Raw genomic sequence first — 24,944 nt, 5'->3', positions numbered from 1 at the left:
TGAATTCTCTATTAAGGATACAGACTGTGGCCATGAATCACACAGAAACAAAACACTTGACAAAACATATTATGCCACTGGGTTTCATTTTCCTTGATTCACATTTATTTTATATCTCTGTAACTTTGTTGACTTGAGCAAACTTCTAATATTATGTTAGTGCACATGAAAGGGAATTGAGGTCCCTGACATCTGTCCAAAGCTCCCACTGATATCAGAGGCAATTCTGCATGAACAGCAAAGACAAAGACTCCCCGGGGCACCATCAAGATCACAGAATTCCATGGAAGATTGAGGTTTATTAAAGAATGTGATCAGCTCATTTCACTATGGGCTTGTGAGGCAGACAATTTTAGAAACCCTGGCAGGCTGAACATTTTTGTTAGCTCCCCTGTAGATGTTCCCGGAAATATTCTCATCATGCAGCGTGGGAATTTTTACAGGAAGCTCTCAGTTATTTTTGGTTTTGTTGCTTATTGAGTGCCATTAGATTTCTTCATGGGGAGATGTAATAACTTTTTTTAGAGCCAAACATACCCAGTAAAAGATAATACCTCTCTGAACAAACCTTGCCTTGTTTATATCCTTGGTTTATCACACCTGCAATAACACTAGTACAATATCATTCTTGTAGTCATGTGTGTGCAAACATGGAAGAATTAGCTCAAGGAACTTGTAATACAAGTTATATATATACATCTAGTAGGTAACATCAGTTGGTGTATTAGATGTATTTATTTGATGTATATATGATGGATTACAAATAAAATACTTGAAGGGTTTTTAAAGAGGGTTTGAATTACAAGTTTATATGTCTCTCTATATAAGCAATTTCTCTAAAATGGGATAAAATTTCCAAAATTTTCTACCTTCAATAAAACCTTCGGCTATCTTATTCAAAAGTATCTGTAAAAGCCTAAGTTGTTTTCTGAGTTACCTTATGTGGCCAGTAAGAGTAACTTCAGAAATCTTCTTGTTGTTAAAGTCTAAGACAAAGGTATATGCTTTCTTCCCAGGAATGGATTCATCAGTAATTCTGAAGTTTGTACCGAAGTCAACATCAACATCTGGAATGTGGACATCACTGGTCAAAATCTTTCTGTCTCTGTTGTACCTGAAGGTCAATGTGGCCTCATGCTGCTTTAAACCTGGAAAATATAATATACTTCTATTATTCCTGACTATAGAATCTGTTTGGACTTTTCTTAAAAGGAGAATAAAAAAGGATCAACTGGAAATTATATCACCCTGAAGAGCTAAAGTAACCTTTGACGAATCATGCTGTGGGTTGATCCACTAATCCCGTTGCTACTTTTGTTACGTAAATTTGCCATCTCACAGATTCTCCCTTTGAAAAATTTGCTGTTTATGCCGTTCTTCTCAATTCCTATGCTTTACTTCCATATTTCATCAGAAATTATACTTTTCTCTTGCTTATATAGAACCCATTAACTTCTCTTCTTCCTTGCTTCCATTCACCAACATCACACTTTTATTTAAATCATGCAGAAACATTTTTGGGATACAAAATCATCATCTGATCATGAAAATCTTGCACTGGCATTGCATACATATAATGAAATGCAAGTTAAAATGTTGGCCTATATGGGTGTGAAAATGCTATTCTATTTCATACTGTTAAAAATTCTGTTATGATTTATTCATACAAATTTCTTTTCCCATTAAATGACACAGTTCAAAACTGAGCTAAATCATATTGCTTTTTCAGACTCTTACCTTCTGCTTGGACACCAAACTTTAAAGTGTCTATCAGGTCATTTCCCTCTCTCTGCAGGTCATAGTTTGCACTTGCAGAGTATTCCTTCACTTCACCTGTGGGCACTATTTCAACTTCAAGTCTAAGGAAGGAGTAAACAAATATATTGTAAATAACCATTTTGTCCATGACCACAAACAGGAGGAATCATACAGTTCTCAAGAGCTCTCTTTCTGACCAGCTCCTACCAGTCGATTTTTAAAGATTTTTAAAGGTAAGCTTCATGTGACAGGTTACTGTAGATACTAAGCCCTAAGAGGGAAGGTTAGTTAACACAAAATAAACATGGTTAAAGCTGATATGACTTACCTGGATTCTCCAGTCAAGGGATAATATGGAGCTGCTTCTGTGGCACTGGCATTAGAGTACAATAATTTGGAACAGAAATTTAGGCCAGGAATGAAAGGCTTGCAAGAAGTCCAGGTTTCTCGGTTCTCAATCAGAGGTGGAATCTCTTCAGTTTTGGCTGAAGACACCAAATGTAGTGTATTGCTGGAACAGAAAAGTGAGCCATTTATTCCCAAGACAGGTGTACAGACATTGTCCTGTTAACAAGGTTATTTTCTGAATAAAAATCACTTCTTAAGGTAGGGTCTTAATGAAATAACATTTGGTGGTTAAATGATCGTTTTATTATTATTGATAATTATAATTCTCTAAAATTAATGTTAGTAGTTCATTTAAATTCAACCTAAAAATAAGCATTGTTATTATAATAATTTTATGTGAAAGAAAAAAAAAAGGAAATGGTATGAGTCTTGTTGAAAAATTCAGAAAACAGTGACAATTAAAGAATCCGTAAGCCATGACTCCCAGTTGACGCTTATCTGGGCTATTTGCTTATCTTACAAAACAAGTTATCCCAGTTTTACAATGTCTGGGATTTTTCCGAACTGAAAATGTCTTCATGCCTGCCCTAGCCTCTCAATTCCATTACAATAAAAACCAAGAAGAGAAGGGAAGAACATAGCCTTGAAAGTTCTCATTCAGTTCTCATTACCTGATACTGAGGAGCTTTGTTGGCGTCTTCGGAGCAGGAATGCTGAATTTCAGCTGTCCAGCTTTCATACTAACATGTGCTTCAATTCCAGACTCATGGAATATATTAGAGTTCATCTCCATGCCACTTCTAGCAAATTCAGGCATGCTTACTCCCAGGTGTGTTACAAACTCAATTGCTACAGAAGGTTTAGCAATGAGTTCTGCTTGCATCTATTTAATAGAAACAAAACGGTGTATTTATTTGTCCAATACACTTCTTACTGGTTTTATAAAATAAATTTAATATTCGTGATAATCTAGAGGTAGGTTTTATATATATTCAAAAAATTTCATTCCCAAGTCACATAAGCAGAAGGACCACGTAAGTGGTAGCTATAACGTAAGAAATATACACGAAGGAACCTTACCTACTTTAATGTAAAAATACTCATGCTTCAGAAAGATTTTGTACATGGAGCTATTTGCATGTATTTTTAAATCTGAAGACAAAAGCCAGTTTTCCATTGTAAAAAAAAATAGCAATTTTCTAATACAATGAATAAAGTATTTGACAAAACAGAAATGGATCCAAGATTTTAATTTCTCTAAACAGAAAACAACTTATTTTCAAGCTTTTGGTTTGGCCATTACAGAAAGAAGGGATAGAATGCAAAATTCTGGAAAAGATTCCAAAGGTAACTAAAAGGCAACCAGTACTAAATTTGAGGACTTATTTTTCTATTTTTACTTAAATTGGGTATATGGTGGGAAATTAAAAGCTTAGGTGAACTGAAACTATTGAGAAATTTATATAAATTATTGACTTAAATTAGAGAAAAATAGCTATTAAAAAGTAAAAAAGAATGGGAATATTTAATTTAATTTTTATATTTTAACTGGATAATTAATTTTCTTTCAAATGCTCTTGAATTGTTACAAATATGAAATGCTTCCTTTCAGATAAAAAACATTTCATTTAATCCAATTTTCAATATTTCTTTCCATTGAAAATAAAAATTTTCATTTTGCATTGGACAGATCAACATTTTTTATGAACTGGTTTGAACAGCAAATTCACATGCTGTAGATTTTGTACTATTCTCATTTGAGAACAGGAAGCGAGAAATAAACAAAGATTAAAGGGATTATTTTTGAAAGGGTGATTAAAATACTTTTAATTCATAAATTTTATTATGCCTCATAAGTTATTATAAGTATTACTTCTTACTTTAATGTAAATGTCATCCACAAATTAAATGGACACCTATAATAAGTAATTTGTTTTTTTCATTTCAAGGGTATTTTGTAGTCTTTAAAATTCTTCTGGTGTTACACTTTTATCCCTAAATGAGATTGTAGATTATTAGGAGGAGACAAAATATAGACAGCTGTTGAAACTTACACTTTTTTGATGAAGCTTCACAGCTACTTTGGCCCCAGGTGTCGCTATTCCAGACAAGGCAAATTTCAGTTGCAAACCTGCTCCAGTTGGGAGCTCAAACTCATTGTCCATGAACAAGTAGTGGACAAATAAATCCCTGTCAATACCTTTTGAGATGGCTTGTGCAATCTGTGAATCAAACAAGGAAATGAACACTAACAAATTACACTTTGGAATACACACATTTCATACTTTAAAAATAGATCATGGAATGATTGTAACTGTATAATCCAAAAATTAATTTCAGGTAGTGTACAGAATCTAATTTCTACAGATTCCTTGTTTCAAAAAATATACTAAAGACTGTTTATCAAAATCTCAGCTTTAAACAAACACTAGATTTTACCACACATGGGTCATCTACCCTGACATACACATACAAAGCTGAATTGGCTTAGATAACATGTAACATTCTGACTTCCCCAAAGTCAATGGCAAAGCACTTTTTTACTTCCATGAAAGAAGGGTTTTACCAAATATTCCTAAACTGTACTAATGTTCTTTTCCTTTTAACATGATGAATTATTGCTTAATATTAATATACATTTTCATAGTTAGAAATTTAATAGTATAACATAATGGCCAACACTAAGATTTTAGGCATTGTTCCAGTAGATATCTCAGTCATACAATAAGATCTGAACCTTGCCCTTTTCCTTCCTCTCTCCCATCTTCCAGAAGGACTCCACTTGGTTATTGAGGAGTCTTCATGGATTTCTCAGAGTCCTTCAGACTAAACCTGGATACTTTATTTTAAATAATTTTAATTTCATGATGGTATCAAAACTTCATTATTTATACAATAGGTAAACACAACCTAAATCTTAAAAAAATCCTGTAGAAAAACCCAAATTAATAATACACATTGGTGCATCAGAAACATACCATTTCGGGAATAGTCTGAAGAGTTTTAAGACTCTTTAAAATCATGCTTCCCAGCAATTTGAAATCATTGAGTTTCATGTACCCAAGTTCTTCTCCCAGGATTCTCATATATGCTCTTCCTTCAGGAGCTTCCTTGTTGCCCAGTTCTTTTATCAATTTTTCAAGGTTAAGCATTATTCCTTTCATGATATCCTGAAAATTCAGTCACAATGTAGTAAAACAGATATATGAGAAATCTGTAAGACCATGAATCTAGAATGGTTAGTTACTGAATGTCAGCTAATCTGCACATGCACTTCTTACAGATTTCTCTACAGACAAAGGCCCCTCCCACATACAAGTAAGAAAAAAACATTCTTAAATAGCATTAAGGATTTTTATTTTAGCGTACCAGAAGAGGAGAAGGCTCATATAGAATAAAGAGGGAAGTGCTGTAATTATTGTGTAAAGATAGGAATGCCGTGCTGCACAGAGAATGTTTTCAAGCTGTACCTGATCCTGCTTGCCATCCTGGGAGTAACCAAAATAGTCAAAAAGTGCCTTGGAAACCTGCTTTGGTGCTCTGCCGTCAACCCAGTACAAGGCCTTGCTTGCAGTGTCGGGGAAAAATCCCTTCTCTCCGAACAGAGCTTCCAGTGTTGGTTCAAACCCCCTTCCATCCAAGCCAAGCTAAAACGAACAGGACAATGCAAGAACTGAGACGGTTTCCCCACTTCTTTGGAGCTTTATAACAGACTTTCTGGGGAACAAACAATGCATTTAAAGTGTATCTTACAAGTCTATGATTCTTAAGGGAAGATACGGAATACTAGGTCTTACAATTAATTTTATCTCTGTGGTGAGGTCCAACAAAAAACCTACACATAGGCTGTATCTCACTTAAAACCTACTTTGAGCATTTCAATGTGCCAGTATGATGATTCATTAGCATGAAGTCAGTTTGTTACAGATGGGTTCATTTTACCCTAGTTGAGGCCTTTAATAACTTCAACAGCGTCATCCATTCAGTCAGTGGTGACATCACATAATGGATGGCTTGCTCTAAAGCCCATTGAGATCAAATGAAAGTCCCCTTGTAAACATAGTGATCTTTAGATTTCTCCCAAAGCTTGTATAAACAATACACTATTCAGAGAAAGTTGTTATAAGAAAACAGAAATGAGAAAGAAAACAGCTGAATACTAGCAGAAGTTTTTGATAATTACTGTACCTCAAAGATATCGCTTGGGCCAAATCCATATGCATTCAGGGTGGTTTTTAGCATGGTCTCTTTAGGAACATAGCTGTTTGGATCAAATACCACATTTCCCTCTACTTTGGCAGAGACAGGATCAACTCCAGGTACAGAAACTCTTTTGGAAATCTGATAATTTTGTGAGAATTTTCTGAAATCTTTGGCTGTTGGGACCTGGTTTCCTTTCAAAGCTTCTTCAACTCGACTTTTTAGACTAGGAAAGAGGACAGCAATGCAAATATGATTAGTATAAATTCCGAAACCTCATTTAGTCTTAGTTGAGGGATTTATTGTGTCACTTGCAGACATTCATACAACTGAGGTGATTGTAAACAGCTAGGTTTCTGCACATATTAACAGTAAAAATAAGACGGGAAAGACTGTAAGCTGGCACTGCTCTGACCAAGCCATACATTCACTCAGCTGATGTGCTTGTTCAAACAAAGAAAACAAACATAAAATGCGCTGCTAAATAACTACCACTGCAATTATGGTCAGAACTTTGCTCTTCCTAGGAGACCAGCATATAACTAAATTTTACTTACTCTTCAATGCCTACTTCTTCAGAGTCTAAGATGTTGGCAATGTGTGAAGCAATAAAGCTTTTCACTTGCTCGTTCTTCTCCTTTGTGAGGACTCTCAAAATCTTTGCAAGATCGCTTGGGGAAGGATTTTTCATCAGTATGAGATAGGCTGCTAGACGTTTGTCTGTAGGTGCATCCCCTTCTTGGAATGCTTTCAGAAGTGCTGAACGGTCCTATATAGAGAAAAGTTTGCACTGATAAGTTGGCTAGTAGATGATATTGCTAAACTCTTTGGGGAATATATAGAATGAAATAATTTCCAGCATGTAATTTTTTCAGGACTGTGTAACTGTTTCTATACCTTATTTCTATAACTGATCAAAAATATTTCATTGAAGCTATTTTGATAAAGTTTCTTTTGCTAGAAAATGTCATAGAATTTATGGTTTTATTAAAACTTATTTTCTTATCCTATATCTGGCAGGTTACTTTTGTGTTTAGAATGCTGAGTTTTGATTGTTGGGAATCAGAAGTGTTCTGGTCTGCAGACATATTCTCAAAATTTGGAAAAAAAAGATAATTTAATTTAGGAAAAGAAAATAATCAAAATCTTGTTGCAGAAAAACTAAAATCATAGTTTGAAAATAAATAATAATTTTAAAATTTAAATGTCTTAAATTAAACTGAATCTGAGGATGTGAGTTCCAGGTGTTTCCCAGGTTCCTAGACTCATTAAGCCTTGTCTGGGAACAAGAGTATGTCTCTTAGAGTAGAAACTTTTTGATATTGAAACTATTTTACTACACTAAGCTGAAGTGCTCTGTATAACGACACACATTCTGTAGAGGTACTTTAATGTCACTGTAATGTAAACATAAATCTAACCAGTACTATTAATAAAATGACAACAAAATGCCAGTATAAAATAGGAACCTGATTTTTTCTTAGTTAAATCTATTTAAATCCGGGGTAATTTGTTAGTTAAAACCACCTTTAAATAAGTAGAACTCCATTTAAGACACTCTAACAGGAACAGATCCAAACTTCCCATTTAAACTGAGACTGTCTATACAAGCCAACTCCATCTCAAAGGAGCAACACCCACTACGTCAGAAGTCTGCAGAACTTCTCAGATATATGTATGGAAACTAAACAAACACAAGGAGTTCTAAAAAAGCTGGAGACAGCTAAAAAGGAGATAGCAAAACTATGAAATAATGGGAATGTTTTTGTGTATCCAATAACTACTGTGAACAGTCAAGGTGAACTGAACACAGTTTATGCTGGTTCTTGTGACCCAATTTACCTCTTCAGTAATAGTCATTTTCCTGAATGCCTGGATGGCTGCTTTCTGAACTGAAAGTGATGCAGCTTCATTTCTGATACATGTCTTCAGAAAAGATTTCAGGTTGGGTTTAGCTTTCTCCATTACTGCACCCATGTTTCCAATAGCCTGTCAGTGGTGAAAACACAGAAAGATGATAAATATTTTTTCTCCACCAAGAGAAGTAGAGTAATATATGCACTACAATTTAAAATAATAGCCTGCATAAGGAAAGAAGGAAATAAAAATACCCGAAGTGTAAGGTATGTGAGTTCATCTTCCCCAGAACAATCAGTGCCAAGCAGTGATACCATGAAGTCTGCAACATCTGTGATTTCCTCTGTCACAATTATCTTCTCGTTGTAGAACCTAAAGAAATAGAGAAACACATTAGAAACAAAAGGAGAAAACAGGAAATGTCTATTTATTTTTTATTCACAAAGAGCAAATTAATGAGAATAACAAAAAGTCCTCAAAATGTGACTATTCTTAGGGTTTACTCTAAGCATTGTAATATTTTCTTGAGGTTATTTTGTACAAATACATGCTATCATTACTTACTTAGTAACAGCATGACTCAAGCCATAAAAAGAAGCTCTACTTGGCTGATACTGGGCCATGTTAAGTATTTCCCGTATTCTTTTCGGAGTTGGAGAAGGCAATAGTCCCAGGGTGTATGTGACCAGGTCTACCAGAAGCGGATTCACATTTCCAGTTCTCAGTAATTGAAGGACTGCACCATAGCACTCTGGAGTCCCACACTGAGTCAGGGCCTGAACTGTGATGGAACTGAAAGGGAAAGAGATCACTTTGATTAATTAATTCCCTGTTTGCACTTACCACTGCATGTTCCATGTTTGAAATAAACATTTGACAGGTTTGTTTAGGTGTCAATATAAAAGATATGCTTATGCATGACTGGAAGCAAATCACACAATTGCTTATCAAAAAGAAGATTCTTAGTTTTACAAGTTATACTAATTAATAACATGATTAGAACAACAGAAAAGCATCAATGTGTATCATTACACAGACGTATCTTTTTTTTCTCCACAACAGACTTTCCTACAACTTTAAGTACTATAATATAATATATTGAAACAGACTGAGGCTCTAGTCCCTCTACAGACTGAGGACATAAATATATGTAAATTGACTCAAGTCTGGCTAGAACAGAAGAGTAAAGGTGGGGAGCGGAGGGCAGGGTCAGACCAAAGAATTGTGGCCTTCCATGTCTCCAAAAATCTCACTTCCAAAATCGTGTTCTTTGCTATAAGTCAGACTTGGGAGTTTGGAATTACAGTTATTGTCCTTGAGCAAAACTCCATGAAAGGCATTTGGCTATAATAACGTATCCACAGGATTGCGTCTGGCATACACGCTTGGGATGGTGGTGGGGAGAAAAACCTTGTGCTGGGCTGTGTTATACTCTAATTTATAGCTCAGCTTCTCCATTAAGTTTGGAAGATATATATTAATTCTTCATAGAAGGCTAGAACTTTCAGATCTATTTGAATTCTTATCCTGTTCTCATATATTTAATGTTCAAGTTCCAATTAACAACTGAGCATTTCTGATGGAAAAATGTGAAATCCACAGGTTTTATTTTCTCCTCCTTATTTCTGTCCCTAGATAATTCTGATGATACATATCCTTCTGAAAAACACTCTTTACATCTAATTAACCTCTAATTTAAAATCTCTTGCAGCAAATCATCAAGTTTAGAATGGGTTTGCGATGGCATTGACATGTGGTGTACTTGCACAAGGAACTGTTGTAACATACCTTGACGTTTCCATCATCTTTGGTACGAGAGAGCCAAGAGTGGTGTTATGTAAACTTCTAAGTCCAGAAACAAATCTGTAAAAGAGTCTTGCTCTCTGCTGGTTCTGTTGGGAGGCTGTAAGTTTCTGCAGATCCTGAAGGGTTTTCAGAACAGCATCCCCCTGCCTGGGAAATTTGGCATCTATACTTTCCAGCGCAAGTCCTTTCTCTTCCAGTTCATCTAGCAATTAAAAAAAAATTGCATTCTTTATGTCTTTATCAAGGGGCTATGTTCATTTTCGTCTTCCAGTCATACATTCAGTATAACTATAAGCTCTGCAGATTATTTTATATGATAACTGTTGAAGTTAAACAGCTGAACTGTTTCTAAAAATAATGGAGTGGAATTTAAATGTAATTCTCCCAAAAGTTGAAAACCACCTATTTGCATAAATTCTTTTAAATATTCATGAAGATGATTCCTTAACACCTTTTATACTAGCAGTTTGCTTTTTCAACTTTTAATGAATATATCTTAGGAGAAATATGTAATGATTAGAAATAACAACCGCATGTCAAAGAAGTGTGTTTCAGAACCAAATATATAGTAATCATGGACTGTTTACATTTGGCAGCTGAATCTAAGAGTTGCATAAGAAATTATGGTTAGCTAAAAAGAGTTCATTAAACTAATTTCCAATAAGATTAAAATTACTTTCCAAGCAAGTTATAAATTTTTAATTATAAAGAATAATTTCAAAACTAAAATGTAAAAAGAAAGATTATTTCAAATTAAATTGTTTTTAAACTTTTCTTGTTTTCCCATTTTATACCCCAACATTTTTCCCGACTAAATTGATCAAATTCTATTAAAAATTATTAATTGTTTTGGTCCCCATAACTGCATCTTTAATTCATTCACTGTTTAAAAAAAAAATTGTCCCTGTATTTAGCCTGTATTTGTATTTTGTCCCCATATTTGTATTACTGAGAATTGCAGCTATACCTTCATCAAAATTTCTGTTATTGGTCTTTGGGGTGTCTTCAAGCTTCAATGTCTGGTTGACCTCTGTCATCACACCGTAGCGATTTCTAGCAAACAAAGAAAAATTCAGTGTTTTAGTTGAGTCTAAGTACCTTTGAGGGGTCTTGCCATGCCTCCTGTCTCCTTGAGAACAAAATGGATATTTGGGGATGAAGTCAGGCCAGAATGGGATACATCACTATATAAAAAGAATATTTATAAATAAAGAGTAATGGTAAATAGTGAACAACCTACTTGTAGGAAGAAGGCAGAAAGAGGTGTTTTTCACTGCAGACAGCATCTCTTATATGCCTTTTCTTTGCATCAATATTGTAATGACAGAATTGAGTGCTCCTTAGAAGAGTAGATAATGGGATGTTCTGTAAAATGGAGTTTGGCAGTCATTTGACCAAATAGTATAGGAAACAAACATAGTTTTAAAGGCTGCTGTAGTTTTACTGTAATATTAGCAGTTGCAGCATATTGGAAACAATGGTGCATAACTGGAAACATTCTCACACAAAGACAAAATTGTGCACGATCAATCTTTAGTCTTAAGTCTCTTCACAGGCAAAAATCCCACTGAAATTTTCCCTTAGGCCTTATTGAGGTGTTTGGCTTAGTAGTTACTTCATGATTGATCCCTTGCTGCTTGCAACAAAGGACTCCTTCATAGAAACCAGCCTGTAATTTTTAAAGTAGTTCAGGCCCCTTGTAATGGTTGATGCTCTTTTTAATTTCACTCATTACACAAATTCTAAAGATTTCTACAACAAGTTGTGGAAGTGGCAGAATTTATAAAATGTGTTTTTAGCATGATATGAAATCCTAATTATTTTTTTTTAAGGGAAAACACTCAAAAGCACAGGTGTCATGATAGCAGGAAGAAACCTGACAATATTCATGCAAGCAACTGCATTTGATCATTGTGGATTAACATGTAGCCTGAACAGCATGACAAACCATTTACTTCAGGGCATTTAGAGCCCTCTCCTCCTGCACATCATATACACATCAGGGTTTTGATGGACTACGTGTTATACATAAAATTGGAATGTTGAAAATTTTGACCCACAAAACTAAAAATCGCATAATCAACAGTACAAACTCTGTCTATGAAAAGCTCTCCTTTAAAAAATAATGAAAAGAACATGAAAGAAAATAAATACACTCTCTGTCTGCATCTGTTTTTCTCTATTGAGTGCCAACAAAACCACAATCTGATCTAATGCAACAATGCAGAAAACCTATTTAAGCTTCTAGAAGATAAATATGAAATTTAGTTGTTGTAGTAGTTGTTTATCATTTTAAGTGATATAGTGAAGAATATTACATCATATATTTTTTAATTGTATACTTACTAGTCCCTTTACAATGGCAATAGGGCTGACATAATCTCTGATTGGACTGAAGTTGTCACAGGCTTTCAGGTCCCTGTTAATTGAAATATCTTCTGCAACATTTCCTTTTCTAGATTTGAATTCAACTTCACTGTCACACTTTCCGTATACAGTATCCTGGAAAGAAGACAGAAATCAGTGTCTTTGTTCATGCTGTCAGACATTTTCTGATCTAGCTGAAAGGCACCCTTTCTCATCTGAATTTCCAGGTCTTTTGAAAATGATGTTCAAGAGTAACTCTACTATTTGTTAAGGAAATAAAGTGAATGCTTTCAAAACACCTACCATTGAAATTGTTTTTATGTTTTCTACTGTTTCTGTTGGCACAAGTAGAGCTGAGATGATCCCTCTCTTGAGATTCAGTACATTCAGAAGTTCATCCTTCTCTGGATACAGCTTGACTTTTGCTCCATCCTGAATGATGAATTTTAGCTCATGCCTGCCCCAAAAACCACAACATTAGTATGAAATAACATTAAAGCCACCCAGTGAAGAACATATTATCAATAAACTGCTGGGGTATAGCTAAAGCATCATGTTTATCTTGGTCTATCATAAGTAACTATTCACTGTTGTTACTATTAGCAAGTATTACTATTAAAGCAGCAAAATTCTAACCAAGGACATTCTGATATCAGCAGACTACGTCATCTAAGGACAAACAAATGTCAAGAGCAATGGCTGGAAGTTGAACTTGCACAAATTCAGAGATGAGATAAGAAAATTTTTAGAATGAGGTAATTATTAACTACTGCAACAGGCTACAAAATGATGGGAAGGATTCTCTACTAGCTGCAGTCTTTAAATAAAACCTTGATTGTTTCCTGAGAAACATATTTTAACATTGTCTCAAATTGTTTTGAGATCTATGGCTTGTGAAACAAGATTGAGTGGATACCGAGGCACTGAAACAAGTGTGAAGGTGCGTGAGTAAAACATGACTGACAAGCACTACAGATTAGTTGGGTGGAGGGAATAGTAGCAGTAAATTACGAAAGCAGGTAAGTATGGAAAAGATAAGTTGCATAGGTCATTAAAGATCGTGATAGGAAATCTGGACTTCAGTCTAAAATGCCTTTCTATTGCACAGTCATTCTACCATGTCAGCAAAGGAAAATTATCTTAAAATGGCTGCACATAAACATTTGAGAATTTGCTTACAAGAAGGAACATTCCACTTCCAATAATCTTTTAGGGGACTACCCAACAGTTTCCTGATGCAGGTGATAAAAATGACAAAAGCATTCCAGGTGAAAATTCTGGAGGGAAAAAAACTTTCCTGCTAGCAATTGAGAACTGTGCCAAGGTAGCCCTAAATTATATCAGGGAGAGTTTTGCTGCAGAATCACTTTATAAATCTACTATGTTATCATGAAATGTGTTCTATGCCTGGACAAACATAGTCAGGGTGGACTGTAACGTTGCAGCCTGTTCCATGTTGAGGCTACGAGTACTGATGAAAATTGACATTGCTTACTTGGACATGGCATTTGCAAAGTCCTCAGAGTTCTTTGACTTTTTCAACATGGCCCTTCCCTCAGTGTCAACACCAAATGTTTCCCTCAGGGAGCAATGCATTGTCCTCAGGATGAAGTGGCACAGCTGTGGTACCTCCAGTTCAACCTGAAAACACAAATATGATGTGTTTATCCTTTTTTCATTATCACGTTTCCAGGATCATCCAGTTACAGTTTTGAAAATATGATATTCCTTGGGTTTGTAAAGTCAGAATCACCCTGATATAGCAGTGGTTGGGAAAGATTCCAAAGTACTCTAAAAAGCTTAAGGTAACTTGAGGGGGAAGATGTGAAAGCATATGAAATGGCCTCAAGTTGTGCCAGGGGAGGTTTAGATTGGATATTAGGAAAAATTTCTTCACCGAGAGGGTGGTCAAGCATTGGAACAGGCTGCCCAGGGAGGTGGTGGAGTCACCATCTCTGGAAGTGTTCAAAAAATGTGTGGATGTGGCGCTTCAGGACATGGTTTAGGGTACATGGCGTTGGGTTAATGGTTGGACTTGATGATCTTCAAGGTTCTTTCCAACCTTAGTGATTCTGTGGTTCTGTGATTCTGTGCAAGCGGGTATTTGCTTGGCTAATGGCATGGGGTATACTATATACACTGTAAACAAGCAGCTTAGGTTCTGAAAATTTCTAGTATTAGAACTGTATGAAAACAAGAGTCACTAAACTGATCAATGTTTAGACTCTGTCAGAACAGTGTGTGCTAAATAAAAATATTTTCCCCATTTACTTCATTTCAGAAAAATTCCATGATGGGAAAGTTTTGTGCAAGATGGAGTGACACTGGGTAGTTTAATGGCCTATGGGACCTCTTACAGCCCTGATCCTGGCTTGACTGTTACCATCAACAGGCCATCAAGTGGTCTTCATGGCATCAATGAACTGTTTTAGTTCAACTATAATTGTTTGATGGACACTGGTAGACTCAGCCTGGGAGCTACGGAAAAATGAACTACTAGGTCTTCCCCCTCTCTCTTGTAAAAGTACAGACAGGTCAGGATAGAAATGCACTGGCACAGTGGTATGAAGGACTTCTGCCACCCTCAGTGACTTCTGTCTAGGACAGGGAGGGCTTAGTCTTCAGGATTCTCAACATGTGCCTTTCAAAAGAATGATCTTGTTTGGAAAAACATTGATGGATGCTCCCCAGCTGCCATCTCCCATGATCCCTTGTATTAACTCCTTTTTTCCTACCTTGCAAGTGATCTTTGAACCACTTCGAGAATCTGCTGTTCCCGTGATTCCATTTGATGTTTCTGCTTCATATAAGTAAACATATTTTCTGAGGTGTTTAAATCTAGTTGCATCTTCTGCAATTGGGGAAACAAGAGTGCTGTTATGACTTGGGTAGGATATGCTTATGTAGATCCTTACAATACACGCTTAGTGTTGTGTAACTAAAACGAATGCCACATATGAAGGAAGACATGAGGACCCTCCCATTATTCCTTTTTACAGAACAGCTTTCGGACAAAGAAGTAATGCCTTTGTGTCAGTTGGATACTTTCTGAAGCATAAGACAAAACTTGTGGGGGAAGCATAAGTTTTGGGGTACCCTGCTCTGTTTGATAAGATATGACAATATGACCCCATCTGGCCTTCCAATCATGCCCCATTAAAGTTAATTTCCGTTGAGGAACTAGCATTCCTCAATACCATTTCACCTGAATCGACAAGAGTATCTTTCTGTCATAGACTCTCTTGAAACATCATCTGCTCTAACTCACTTACTAGATCAGCAAATTTTACTAGAGTAGGCTGTTTTTAATGGAGATAAACTTTAGTTATATAAAGAGCATCCAGAACAAGGAAAAAGCACTACATTATGAGTAAGAATAAGGCAGGAGGCATGTATTTGCAGAAATTTCTCTTTTTATCAAAGGAAGCTCCAAAACCTAATGGGCTTCTTTAATGGGATGAATTTCACCTGTGTTTAAACTGTCCCTGTTGCTTTCAGAGGCAATTCATCTGTAATTTTAAACCCTAGAAGCAGGAAGAAATGTGGTAATAGAGGCATAAAAAAAAAAAAAAAATTGTCTCAGTGTCAAACACAGGGATATAAGATCTTTTGGTGTCTGGAATGCATAACGTAGGCTAAAGTCCTCAATTACAATTCACTCCCATTATAACTGCAGGCATCATTTTAAACTAAACGCAGGATGATCAGGCATTTTAAGTGACTATGTTAGAGCAGTTTAGGTCTATCCGAACCCGAAGTTACTGTTCCCTCTGTTTAGACTGAGCAACTCACTGGGACTGTGACATTGTTGTGATCCTGAGTGAAAAGCAATTTCCTAAATTGCACTTCTGTGGTTATTTGTGACTGAACATATTAGAATCCTGATCTGCATTTATAGCAGAAAAAAAGGTAAAGTCATCTCAGTGTAAACCCACACGCCCACCATCAAATCTGTATGATTTTGCCTCCCTATACTTGCCATGAATGTAGCTTACTCTTTGCCTTTTATAAAATATTTGTCATGGCAGAGGCCAACAGCGATGTCATCTTGCCCTTTATGTCACAGAATTGCATACTTAGAGAGGAGAATAGAATAGTACTATAAATCTTGAATTTCCTCCTTGGACTATCACTTTTATAAACTTTACATACTTTAATAGTGTTTTAACTGATGTTACTTTCATGTAATTGCTAAACAGAATTAATATAATAAATACTAGCCATCATACAGTAATCAGCATCTTACAAATATCTGAAAACTGAATTAAGTTATCTAATTAACATTAAAATTAACAGCTGTAAAACAATTCAACACTATCCCTGTCACTTTTGGCTATCCTGGACTATAACATTGCTTAACTGTACATTTTCAGAAATTTTTGCAATGCCAGTATCTACTACACTAAAGCCAAATGGCTAGTTATTGTTTGTTTTACTGCTTTTAAACAGAAACAAATGGAAAAGGAATAGGGAAAAGATAAAATTAGAAATGCAAATACCAAATAATTTACTGTATCAAAACTAAACAAGAAATTGGCAATGAAGCCCAGTAGTCTTTGAGTTGGTTCAGGCAGCTGAAATAAACCCAATTTTGCCTGGAGATGGTGCTAAAGTATCCAACAAGGGAAATCCTGATGATCCAAAGGGACAAAGAACAAAACAACTCATTCGGTACTTTGACCCTATGGTGGAACATTATGTATCTAACCAAGGAGTCAGGGCCAGTCAGAGTTCATTACAAAGATAGGGCATAAAGTCAGCATTTCCTGAGTCTTGACTTGTTTAAAGAAATTGCTGTCCTTGCTGACAGAGTTGATGATTTATTCTACAGGTATCTAGTTAGATATCCAAGTGCAATTCTGTGTGTTTAGAAGCCACTGTGAAGGGTAAATGAGCAGTGAGATGCTGCCCATGATAAAGTGTAATGTATATAGCCTTACTGCTAAAGCTTCACATCTGATGAACAAGGATTTCTAGATTGAGGAATTTGCACCTGACAATTAAGAAATCAGCAAAACAGCGGAAAGCAGTTTCTTAATGCGAGATTTTTAAAAGTTTAGAAACTCAGTCTCGGCTTCTCCAGTCTTAGGAAACTTTTGAAATTCTTTGAGCCAAGCCTTATGGAAAAGTAAATACCTAAAATAAATGGCAAAAAAGACTTCAGAATATTGCTATCACTTTTGTTTCAGTTATTTCAGAAGAAGAGATTTATGGAATAGGAAAAGTCAAGTTTTGAAAGATGTATTCAATTCATATAGTGACATAAGATAACAAAAGCAGATGCAAGAAATCAGTTACTTGAACATCCTGGATTTCCACTTTCAGGTGGTTCTTCTTCTGTAAAGAATAAAAACAAAAATTAAAAGGCGGAAAAGCAGTTTGTAGCTATATATAAAACAAGGGCTATGGAAATATAAATGGGTATACTACATTTTCATTGTAAGATCTTTTCAATTCATGCCAACTTTTGATGTATTTTGGCATACTGTTGTACATAATAAAGCTACTACTAACATTGACAGTAGAGAGTCAAATCTAAAGGGAGTTGCAGTAGTTGCCTTGATATTGTGAACTAAGACTTCAGAATGGGATCTTTAAGTCACTGAATTAAATTATTTTGATTTAAACTGAGAAGGAAAAGATTATAGGTTAACAAGAATTTTTAAAAGCCCTATGTTATGTGAAATTGAAAGTTTATAAATGATGGGCAAGAAATGTAGAAGTAGACAGATGAAATGCACCATATAACATGGTTCACTAAAATTTTAGTCTATTTGAGCACGCAAAAATACTGCATAATGGATGAACAGCTATATTTTGCTGCTTGTATATTTAAAAAGACAGCTTTCACGATTAATACTACAATTGCCTGCTATTAAATCTTTTCTGAATATTGAGAGTTCATTCTTTGCAGGAAAAGGACACTGACTAGAAACCTATTCAAGTTAAGAAGAATCATTTGCTCCAATCTTAGGTATGTGCTATATAACTCTTTATAAAATACAACACAATACAATACAATAAAATAACATAAAATAAAATATGATCTAGTAAATTTGCTGGCTTCATTTGATGCTATGTCATTCTTTGGGATGTAACACATGAATGCCAGCACTTTTCACAATATTCACTGCACACTTTCCAAGTTTTCATTCTGGGAATTCTAAGGTTGACCACTCTAGAAATAGAGTGTCACATTAGTTACAGTAACAGCAACAGCAATATTACTATTACTATTGCAACAGTAACAGCAATAACTTTATTAATAACCATTAGAAACAAGTGAATCCTTTAAAATTGTATAACATCAGTCAACAACAGAATATTAGTTCAACAAAGGTGTATTTATGATGGAATCAATCTGCACACAAAACCAGACCTGCATAATTGGCCCTGGACTCACTTTCCTCCTTAAGGTTCCTGAAGTCTTAAGTAATACTATAGTGTCGTATTCTAAAAAGCCACTTCTTGGGAAGCAAGGATAGCTCACAATCCACAGCACCATATCCATCTAGGCTGTCTTTTCAGATCTTAGGAACAAAAACTCTACTGGCCTACTTCTTTTGCTACTACTACTGATGACTATGTCCCTTTAACACAAAACTGTATTTCAAATGTCAGTATTGCCACCTGCCAAAGACATTTTGCTTTATTGTGCTCTGTCTTCACATTTACCGCAAAATAGTTTAGTAACAGCCGGGATAAATCTGTATGGTATCTCCAAGCTACAGTATCTCCATGAGGGTTTAAAAGGACAGTATTACAGAAAAAACATTAGGCCAAAATAAATTATGTGAATTCCCTACAAGTTGCAAAATACATTAAATCTGATCAAAGACACCTGATGACATTTGTGACTTTTTCTATGCTGGACTCCTCTTACAACTGCCCAGTCCTACAAAAGGAAGAGATGATACCTTTGCCACATTTGCCCTCTTTAATTCTATAATCCATTGTCCTGTTGATTTTTGCATTAGTGTTGTTTTAACATAAATGCTCATAAATAAAGTAGCAAAAAGCACTAGCATAAAAGGCAGTACTTACGTGTGAGAACACCACTGCTGAGCAGCAGCAAGAGCAGCAAGAGCTGCACAGGGCCCATGGTGAGCCCCGAACCCTCTTGCTGCTCCTTCTTTTCCTCCGTTTTTCCTTCCCTCCCCTCTTCACCTCTTCCCTACCGCCTCAGAGGGAGAATGAGCCTTCTGACTTGGACCTCCATTTATATAGTCTGTGGCAAGCAGCTGAGGCAAACGGTTTAGAAAGCTCAGAGCAAATTGCCAAAGGTCCAAAGGTGAGAGTCCCAGATCCTCACTGCGCTCCAGACAATGCTCTGCTTTGGTTGCTGGGAGTCCCCGAAGGCAGAAGACTGAGCATATACCGGAGATAAGTCACTCTTCCAGTTCACTGTTTGTTTCTTCAACAAGAGTTTTAGAAGCAAAATCCCTCAGCTACAGACTCTGACAATGTATTCAAATAAATTTCCCACATCTACATAGGAACGATTACAATGCATAAATTATAGCTGCAAGAAATGATTACTGCGGCATGCTTTCAGTACAGATGTTGAGGCGTTTAAGGGTATTTGAGAAAATGACTATTGTGCAATTTAGACATCTTCCCTTTACAGGCAGGAGAATGGAAGTTTAAGATTTTTTTCTTTCTTGTACCAAAATTTGTCATATGCCATTCTAAAAATAATTTTACATTTACTTGCAATATTCCAGTAAATCAGGACATATTGATGTTGAAAGTAAATTCTGCATAATTCTTTTGTTTCATTATTTTTAGATTCAATTTCTCTTGTTTGCTAATAATAGCAAAAATATGAAAATAAGATAATAAAATTTATCTGAATTAAGAAGATAAACCTGATTAAAATACAGACAAACCCTTTTATGAATATGTATATCGGTAAAAAAGACTGGGTTTATGTCATGAGAAATTCTAGTTGTTTGAATTCTTTCTCTACTCGTATCTATCAAAGCTAACTGCAGTAAAAAAAATGACTATTGAAATAGTTAAGGATATTTTGTTCAGTAAATTTAATTTTCATATATCTGATCAAATGGAAAAGTTTTGACATTCCCAAATAAAAATATTTCCTCTTTGCTTGTTGAATAAAAAATCAAATTTTGGCTTAGCTAAGTGATAATTTATTTTCCCTTGAAATATTATGATGTTACCATGCATCACAGTGGTTATCTTTAAAGTCTCTTATTCCTTCAGACCCTTTCTCTCTTGGACTTCATAGTTGGGATACATTCCCAGGATGCACTATGATCATGTAACTCCTAACATCAGTTAAGCCAAATGGTAAGCATTGATGTACAATGGGGCGTACGTTCCAGTAAAGGAGACATCTTCCTTGTAATTAGGATTTTGCCTGATGACATTAACAAAAGCATGCCATTTCAGAGAGATTTCTTGCAGAAATTTCTTTTGTGGATTCATCAGTATTGGGAGCATCATGAAGAAAGCATTTTTTAGAATTTTCCATTTTGGTTTCTGTCCTTGGTTTATACCAACCACAGATACAATAGAACAACCAATAGGAGATTATTGGTTTTTACTTCCAAAAAGCAACATAGATTTTTGTTTAGTTTTGTGTCCACAACCACCTTAATATGTGTTGTGATATGTAACAATGATTTTACATTGTAGAATGATTCTACCAAAGAGACTGTACAAAAATATCATATTTTTGCCCATAGCATTTGATCCCTTTCTGCATTCAAACGTCAAGAGATGTGGATTATGACTTAAAATCTATTTATTTGTTCACTTTAGCACTGCAGATAAATGGAGCTCTGGAGTGTCCAGCATTCAGGTATTTGTTAGCTATCTTCTTATTTTGTCTGTGTCTCCTCACTGCCTTCAGGTGGTTATCTGGGCTCCAGCTGAGGCTGACTGATTGTGTTAATATGACGTCGCATGGACATAAAGAGATTACAGAAGTTATTGCTCAGCCCATAAGCATGCAGGTAACATGGGTGCACCACTCTACTGTGACAGGTTTATATTGCTGTATTACCTAGTCAAGGGACAGCATTTTTTTCACAACAGGTGCCACAAAATGCCACAGAGTACTTTTATTTATTAAATCATCAAGGAATCCCCATGCTTTCAGTTCATTAGAAGAAGTCAATATTCACATGGAGTTAGACAACATGAAGTTCTTATTTCAGTTATTTCTATGAAATTGTGGGCTTTGACCTCGGAACACAGTTTACTATCCACATCAATCTTTTAAAAATCATATTATCGCATTTCATTCTTTGTGTTTCTCAGTTACTTTTGGCTAAGTCCCACTCTCCTCCGAGTGCATCTCTTGGAAGTGAAATTAAGACTTTGGAGATGGAATCATTCTGAAGCCCAGTGACTGTATCACAGGTCTTACCTCTTTGCATCTTTTGCACTCTATATGACAGAGACATGCAGAGGGTATTGGTACAGATTTGAAGAGAAAAAGGATGACAGAAACATCAAACTTTACTCCCTGATATTTTATACTGGAAGTAGCTCCAGTCTTTGGTATATGCTGTATATCTATAATCTGCACAGATTTGGTCCTGATCTGAAAAACAAACACTTAAATGGAAGTTCTCCAACTGTCTTTGGAACAAACCATCTGAGGTGAGTGCTGTGTTCCATGTTGGTTTTGTTTTTTTTTTTTCATTTAGTCCATATTACTCAGAAATAGGGGCAGTTTGGGCCTTGGTTCTCACCATGGTAAGGTAGCACTGCTGAAGCACTAGGTACTGCCAAAGACCATTAAGTTTATTCACCATTCCCTTCAAAAACTTAAATACCAATATTAAAAATTATTTTAAAACAATGATCAAATTTTATTGAGAAAAGAACTATTTCTGGACATTTCACACCTTTTTTCCAGGAGAACTTGCTGAGGGAAAAATGCCCTAAAGGACATAAAAACGTCATCAACATCTGGTAACTAACCATTACTGAAATGAAGTTTCATGGCTTATCGAGGAAAATGCAGGGCATTCATTAATGCTGTTGAAATAAGCTAGCTGGAGCTGTCATACATTTCATGAATTTTGCCAATTATGTCTTCTTCCTTTCCTAAAAATCTTGCTGTTGGTTTAGGATGTTCTGTATGTTCATAAGTTGGTAGTACCTAAAAATGAAAAACAGAACACGCACAGATTCTTTGTAGAACACAGAGTAAGTGCAGTTCATATCTGTAAAGACCGATTTATAAACTGAAGGTGTCACACACACATGCATGGACTTGGTGTTCATAAAGTCCACTACATGCGTTCATCAGACCGACTGTGTACGAACTGAATCAATGGTCTTAAGAAGTGTAGGCAGTATGACAGTACTTCTGATATGCTGAATTAATTTTGTACAGAGAGATAATCTGTGCATGGATATTATGGATGCCGAAAATCTCTGACATGATGTGGAAGCCGTAGCAATCGTAGAATCGTAGAATCAACTTAATTTGGAAGGGACCTCTAAAAGTCATCTCATCCAACTCCACACTCAAAACAGATTTTACTAGATCAGGGTGCTCTGAACCTTCTACAGTGGAGTCCAATTAAATGAAGAAGGTGTGATCATTTGCTGTTTTGTCCTTCATGGACTCACACGTAGATGAAGAAGTTATGTATTTGGGTGCATTACTGTACTCTAAATGACTGGAACAGCTGCATTTCCACTGGAACTACAGCACTTGCTTGAGAAGTTGATGACCAAGTTTCCTGCTTTGCCATCATGAGAGAGGGTTTGATCCCATGTATAAGCGTCTTATGTATAAAGCTACATGTAATTCCGGTTGGGAGCAGCCTTTCTGATGAACCTGGACTACTATGTAGCCATGATGTGGTTTGTAGAGCCAGAAAATTGAACAAGTAAATAATGAAATAAGACCTGTGCACATTGGGACATGTACCTGGTGGACGAAGTCCTAGGTTCAGCTATGGATGTATTGCACATGTGGATTAAATGCAAACATAATACATGTAGCAGGGACCAGGGCTCAGGACTGAGTACAGGTATTACTTACTTTCAAATTGCTTAAGCTCTCCGTTATAAGCCATGGCACATTGTACATATGAGTCACTTAAAATGAAAATGGATTTGATTGTCACAGTCACCTGTAGAATCTACAAAAGCTATGGAAACTGAGCACAGTAAATTAATGCCAGCATATAGCTGGGAGTCAGCATGGGAAAGCGTTTTTAATAGCTCCTATACCATGATGCATGCTATGGTGTCCTGTATTTATGGTACGTATGGCACGTCTTGGTGGCCTCCACAGTACTGTACATTTACTGAACTGCTTCTTTCCAGTATAAATGTATGCATCTTTGTAACACTTCTGTTTTATTTAGGGATTTTCATATGAATACCATTAAATAGAAAACTGATAGGATTTGGGCTTCAAATTTGTTTCTTAGCCATACTGTACATTAACACTCTATTTTTTGCAAAGTCTTAGTTGTAGCAGTTCTCCCGACATTCAGATTCTAGATTTGATTCTAGAAAGAACAATTTCTTTTATGAAATTTTGTCTTCAGACTTCACTTCACTACACTTTTTTCCACAGCTGCACGGAGGAAGCTGCATCCACTCATCTGAAACTGAATCCCCTTCTTCCTACACTTGTCTTTCCCAATGAGGAACTGGTTTTACCATGCCTGTTTTGGCTATGCCAACAACGGTTTTGCTACTACTAATACAAACCCAGAAAATGCACTAGCCTTTAACTAGTAGTTAAATAGTCTATAGTCATTAAATATTATATTATATATATGTTATCTTATATACTATATTTTACATTACATTATATATTATAGATAATGGTCTTTTATTCTGCTTGATGATACTGAGATTTCCTTTTTCTATCACTGGAGACTGGTCAAATGTTTTGATAGTACTGTTAAGAGAGGGACGTGGTAACACCTTCACTGGACACATCCACCAAATATTTTATCTTGTGCTTGTTATTGCATTGTCTTAGTATAAGGCCCTCTTCAATCAACTAATTTATATTCTTTATTAAGTTTTGCATCTCATTTTCACTCAATGACTTTTGCAAGACAACAATACAGTTTATGTAAGCAATTATGCTTGGTACTAAGTTGCTCATATTCCAAAGAATCCTTGTGTACCTTCCATTCCATCCCTCTATCCCTTCTCCTTTTCTTTCTTCTTCCTTCCTTCTCCCTTCCTTTCTCCCCTTTTTCTTCCTTCTTTCTTTTTTTCTTTTCTAAGAAATATATCCACAACATGGTGTTCACATTTTTTTTGTTACTAGTGATTCAGGTCAAGGCCCAGCACTTCTGGTTCTTTAGGAGCTCCTTGGAAACATTGGTCTTAGTCTTCTACTGTGTTTCCCAGATCAGTGTCATCTGTTTAGATCTTAGCATGTCCCTCATCAGAGAAAAATGGCTGTATTTTCTGGCGAAACACCTATGGTGCTCACTATAACCCAATGGCAATTGGAGGAAACTGTGCCTCCCAAAGGAGGTGTTTGAGGTGCATAAACATACACTCTGTTTGTCTAAGAACTGCTGCCAGAAGCCTGCTGAGGCATCAAGAGTAGAAAAATATTTGGCATAAGCCATCTCCTCCAGAAT

At 35.8% G+C, this 24,944-nt stretch overlaps 1 protein-coding gene across 1 annotated transcript in view; it reads right to left on the bottom strand.

Moving 5' to 3' along the window:
• APOB (apolipoprotein B) overlaps positions 1-19,438 on the bottom strand; it is a gene marked incomplete at both ends in the record, with an annotated part of 36,032 nt that extends 16,594 nt beyond the window's left edge. Inside the window, 21 exons of the mRNA XM_081997245.1 lie at positions 938-1,148; positions 1,738-1,859; positions 2,087-2,269; positions 2,778-2,989; positions 4,161-4,328; positions 5,085-5,276; positions 5,577-5,753; positions 6,295-6,532; positions 6,864-7,075; positions 8,149-8,295; positions 8,418-8,535; positions 8,728-8,955; positions 9,952-10,171; positions 10,937-11,022; positions 11,210-11,334; positions 12,316-12,471; positions 12,640-12,793; positions 13,832-13,977; positions 15,072-15,187; positions 17,635-17,673; positions 19,381-19,438. Coding sequence (XP_081853371.1) covers positions 938-1,148; positions 1,738-1,859; positions 2,087-2,269; positions 2,778-2,989; positions 4,161-4,328; positions 5,085-5,276; positions 5,577-5,753; positions 6,295-6,532; positions 6,864-7,075; positions 8,149-8,295; positions 8,418-8,535; positions 8,728-8,955; positions 9,952-10,171; positions 10,937-11,022; positions 11,210-11,334; positions 12,316-12,471; positions 12,640-12,793; positions 13,832-13,977; positions 15,072-15,187; positions 17,635-17,673; positions 19,381-19,438 — 3,308 coding nt within the window. The remainder of the gene's footprint in view (positions 1-937; positions 1,149-1,737; positions 1,860-2,086; positions 2,270-2,777; positions 2,990-4,160; positions 4,329-5,084; positions 5,277-5,576; positions 5,754-6,294; positions 6,533-6,863; positions 7,076-8,148; positions 8,296-8,417; positions 8,536-8,727; positions 8,956-9,951; positions 10,172-10,936; positions 11,023-11,209; positions 11,335-12,315; positions 12,472-12,639; positions 12,794-13,831; positions 13,978-15,071; positions 15,188-17,634; positions 17,674-19,380) is intronic.
• Between the last annotated feature and the right edge of the window lie 5,506 nt (positions 19,439-24,944).

The sequence above is a fragment of the Phaethon aethereus genome (genome assembly GCF_964289735.1).
Source record: "Phaethon aethereus genome assembly, chromosome: 3".
Taxonomy (NCBI): domain Eukaryota; kingdom Metazoa; phylum Chordata; class Aves; order Phaethontiformes; family Phaethontidae; genus Phaethon; species Phaethon aethereus.
The sequence above is the reverse complement of the archived record's forward strand: the minus strand, read 5'-3'. Positions and strand labels throughout refer to the sequence as shown.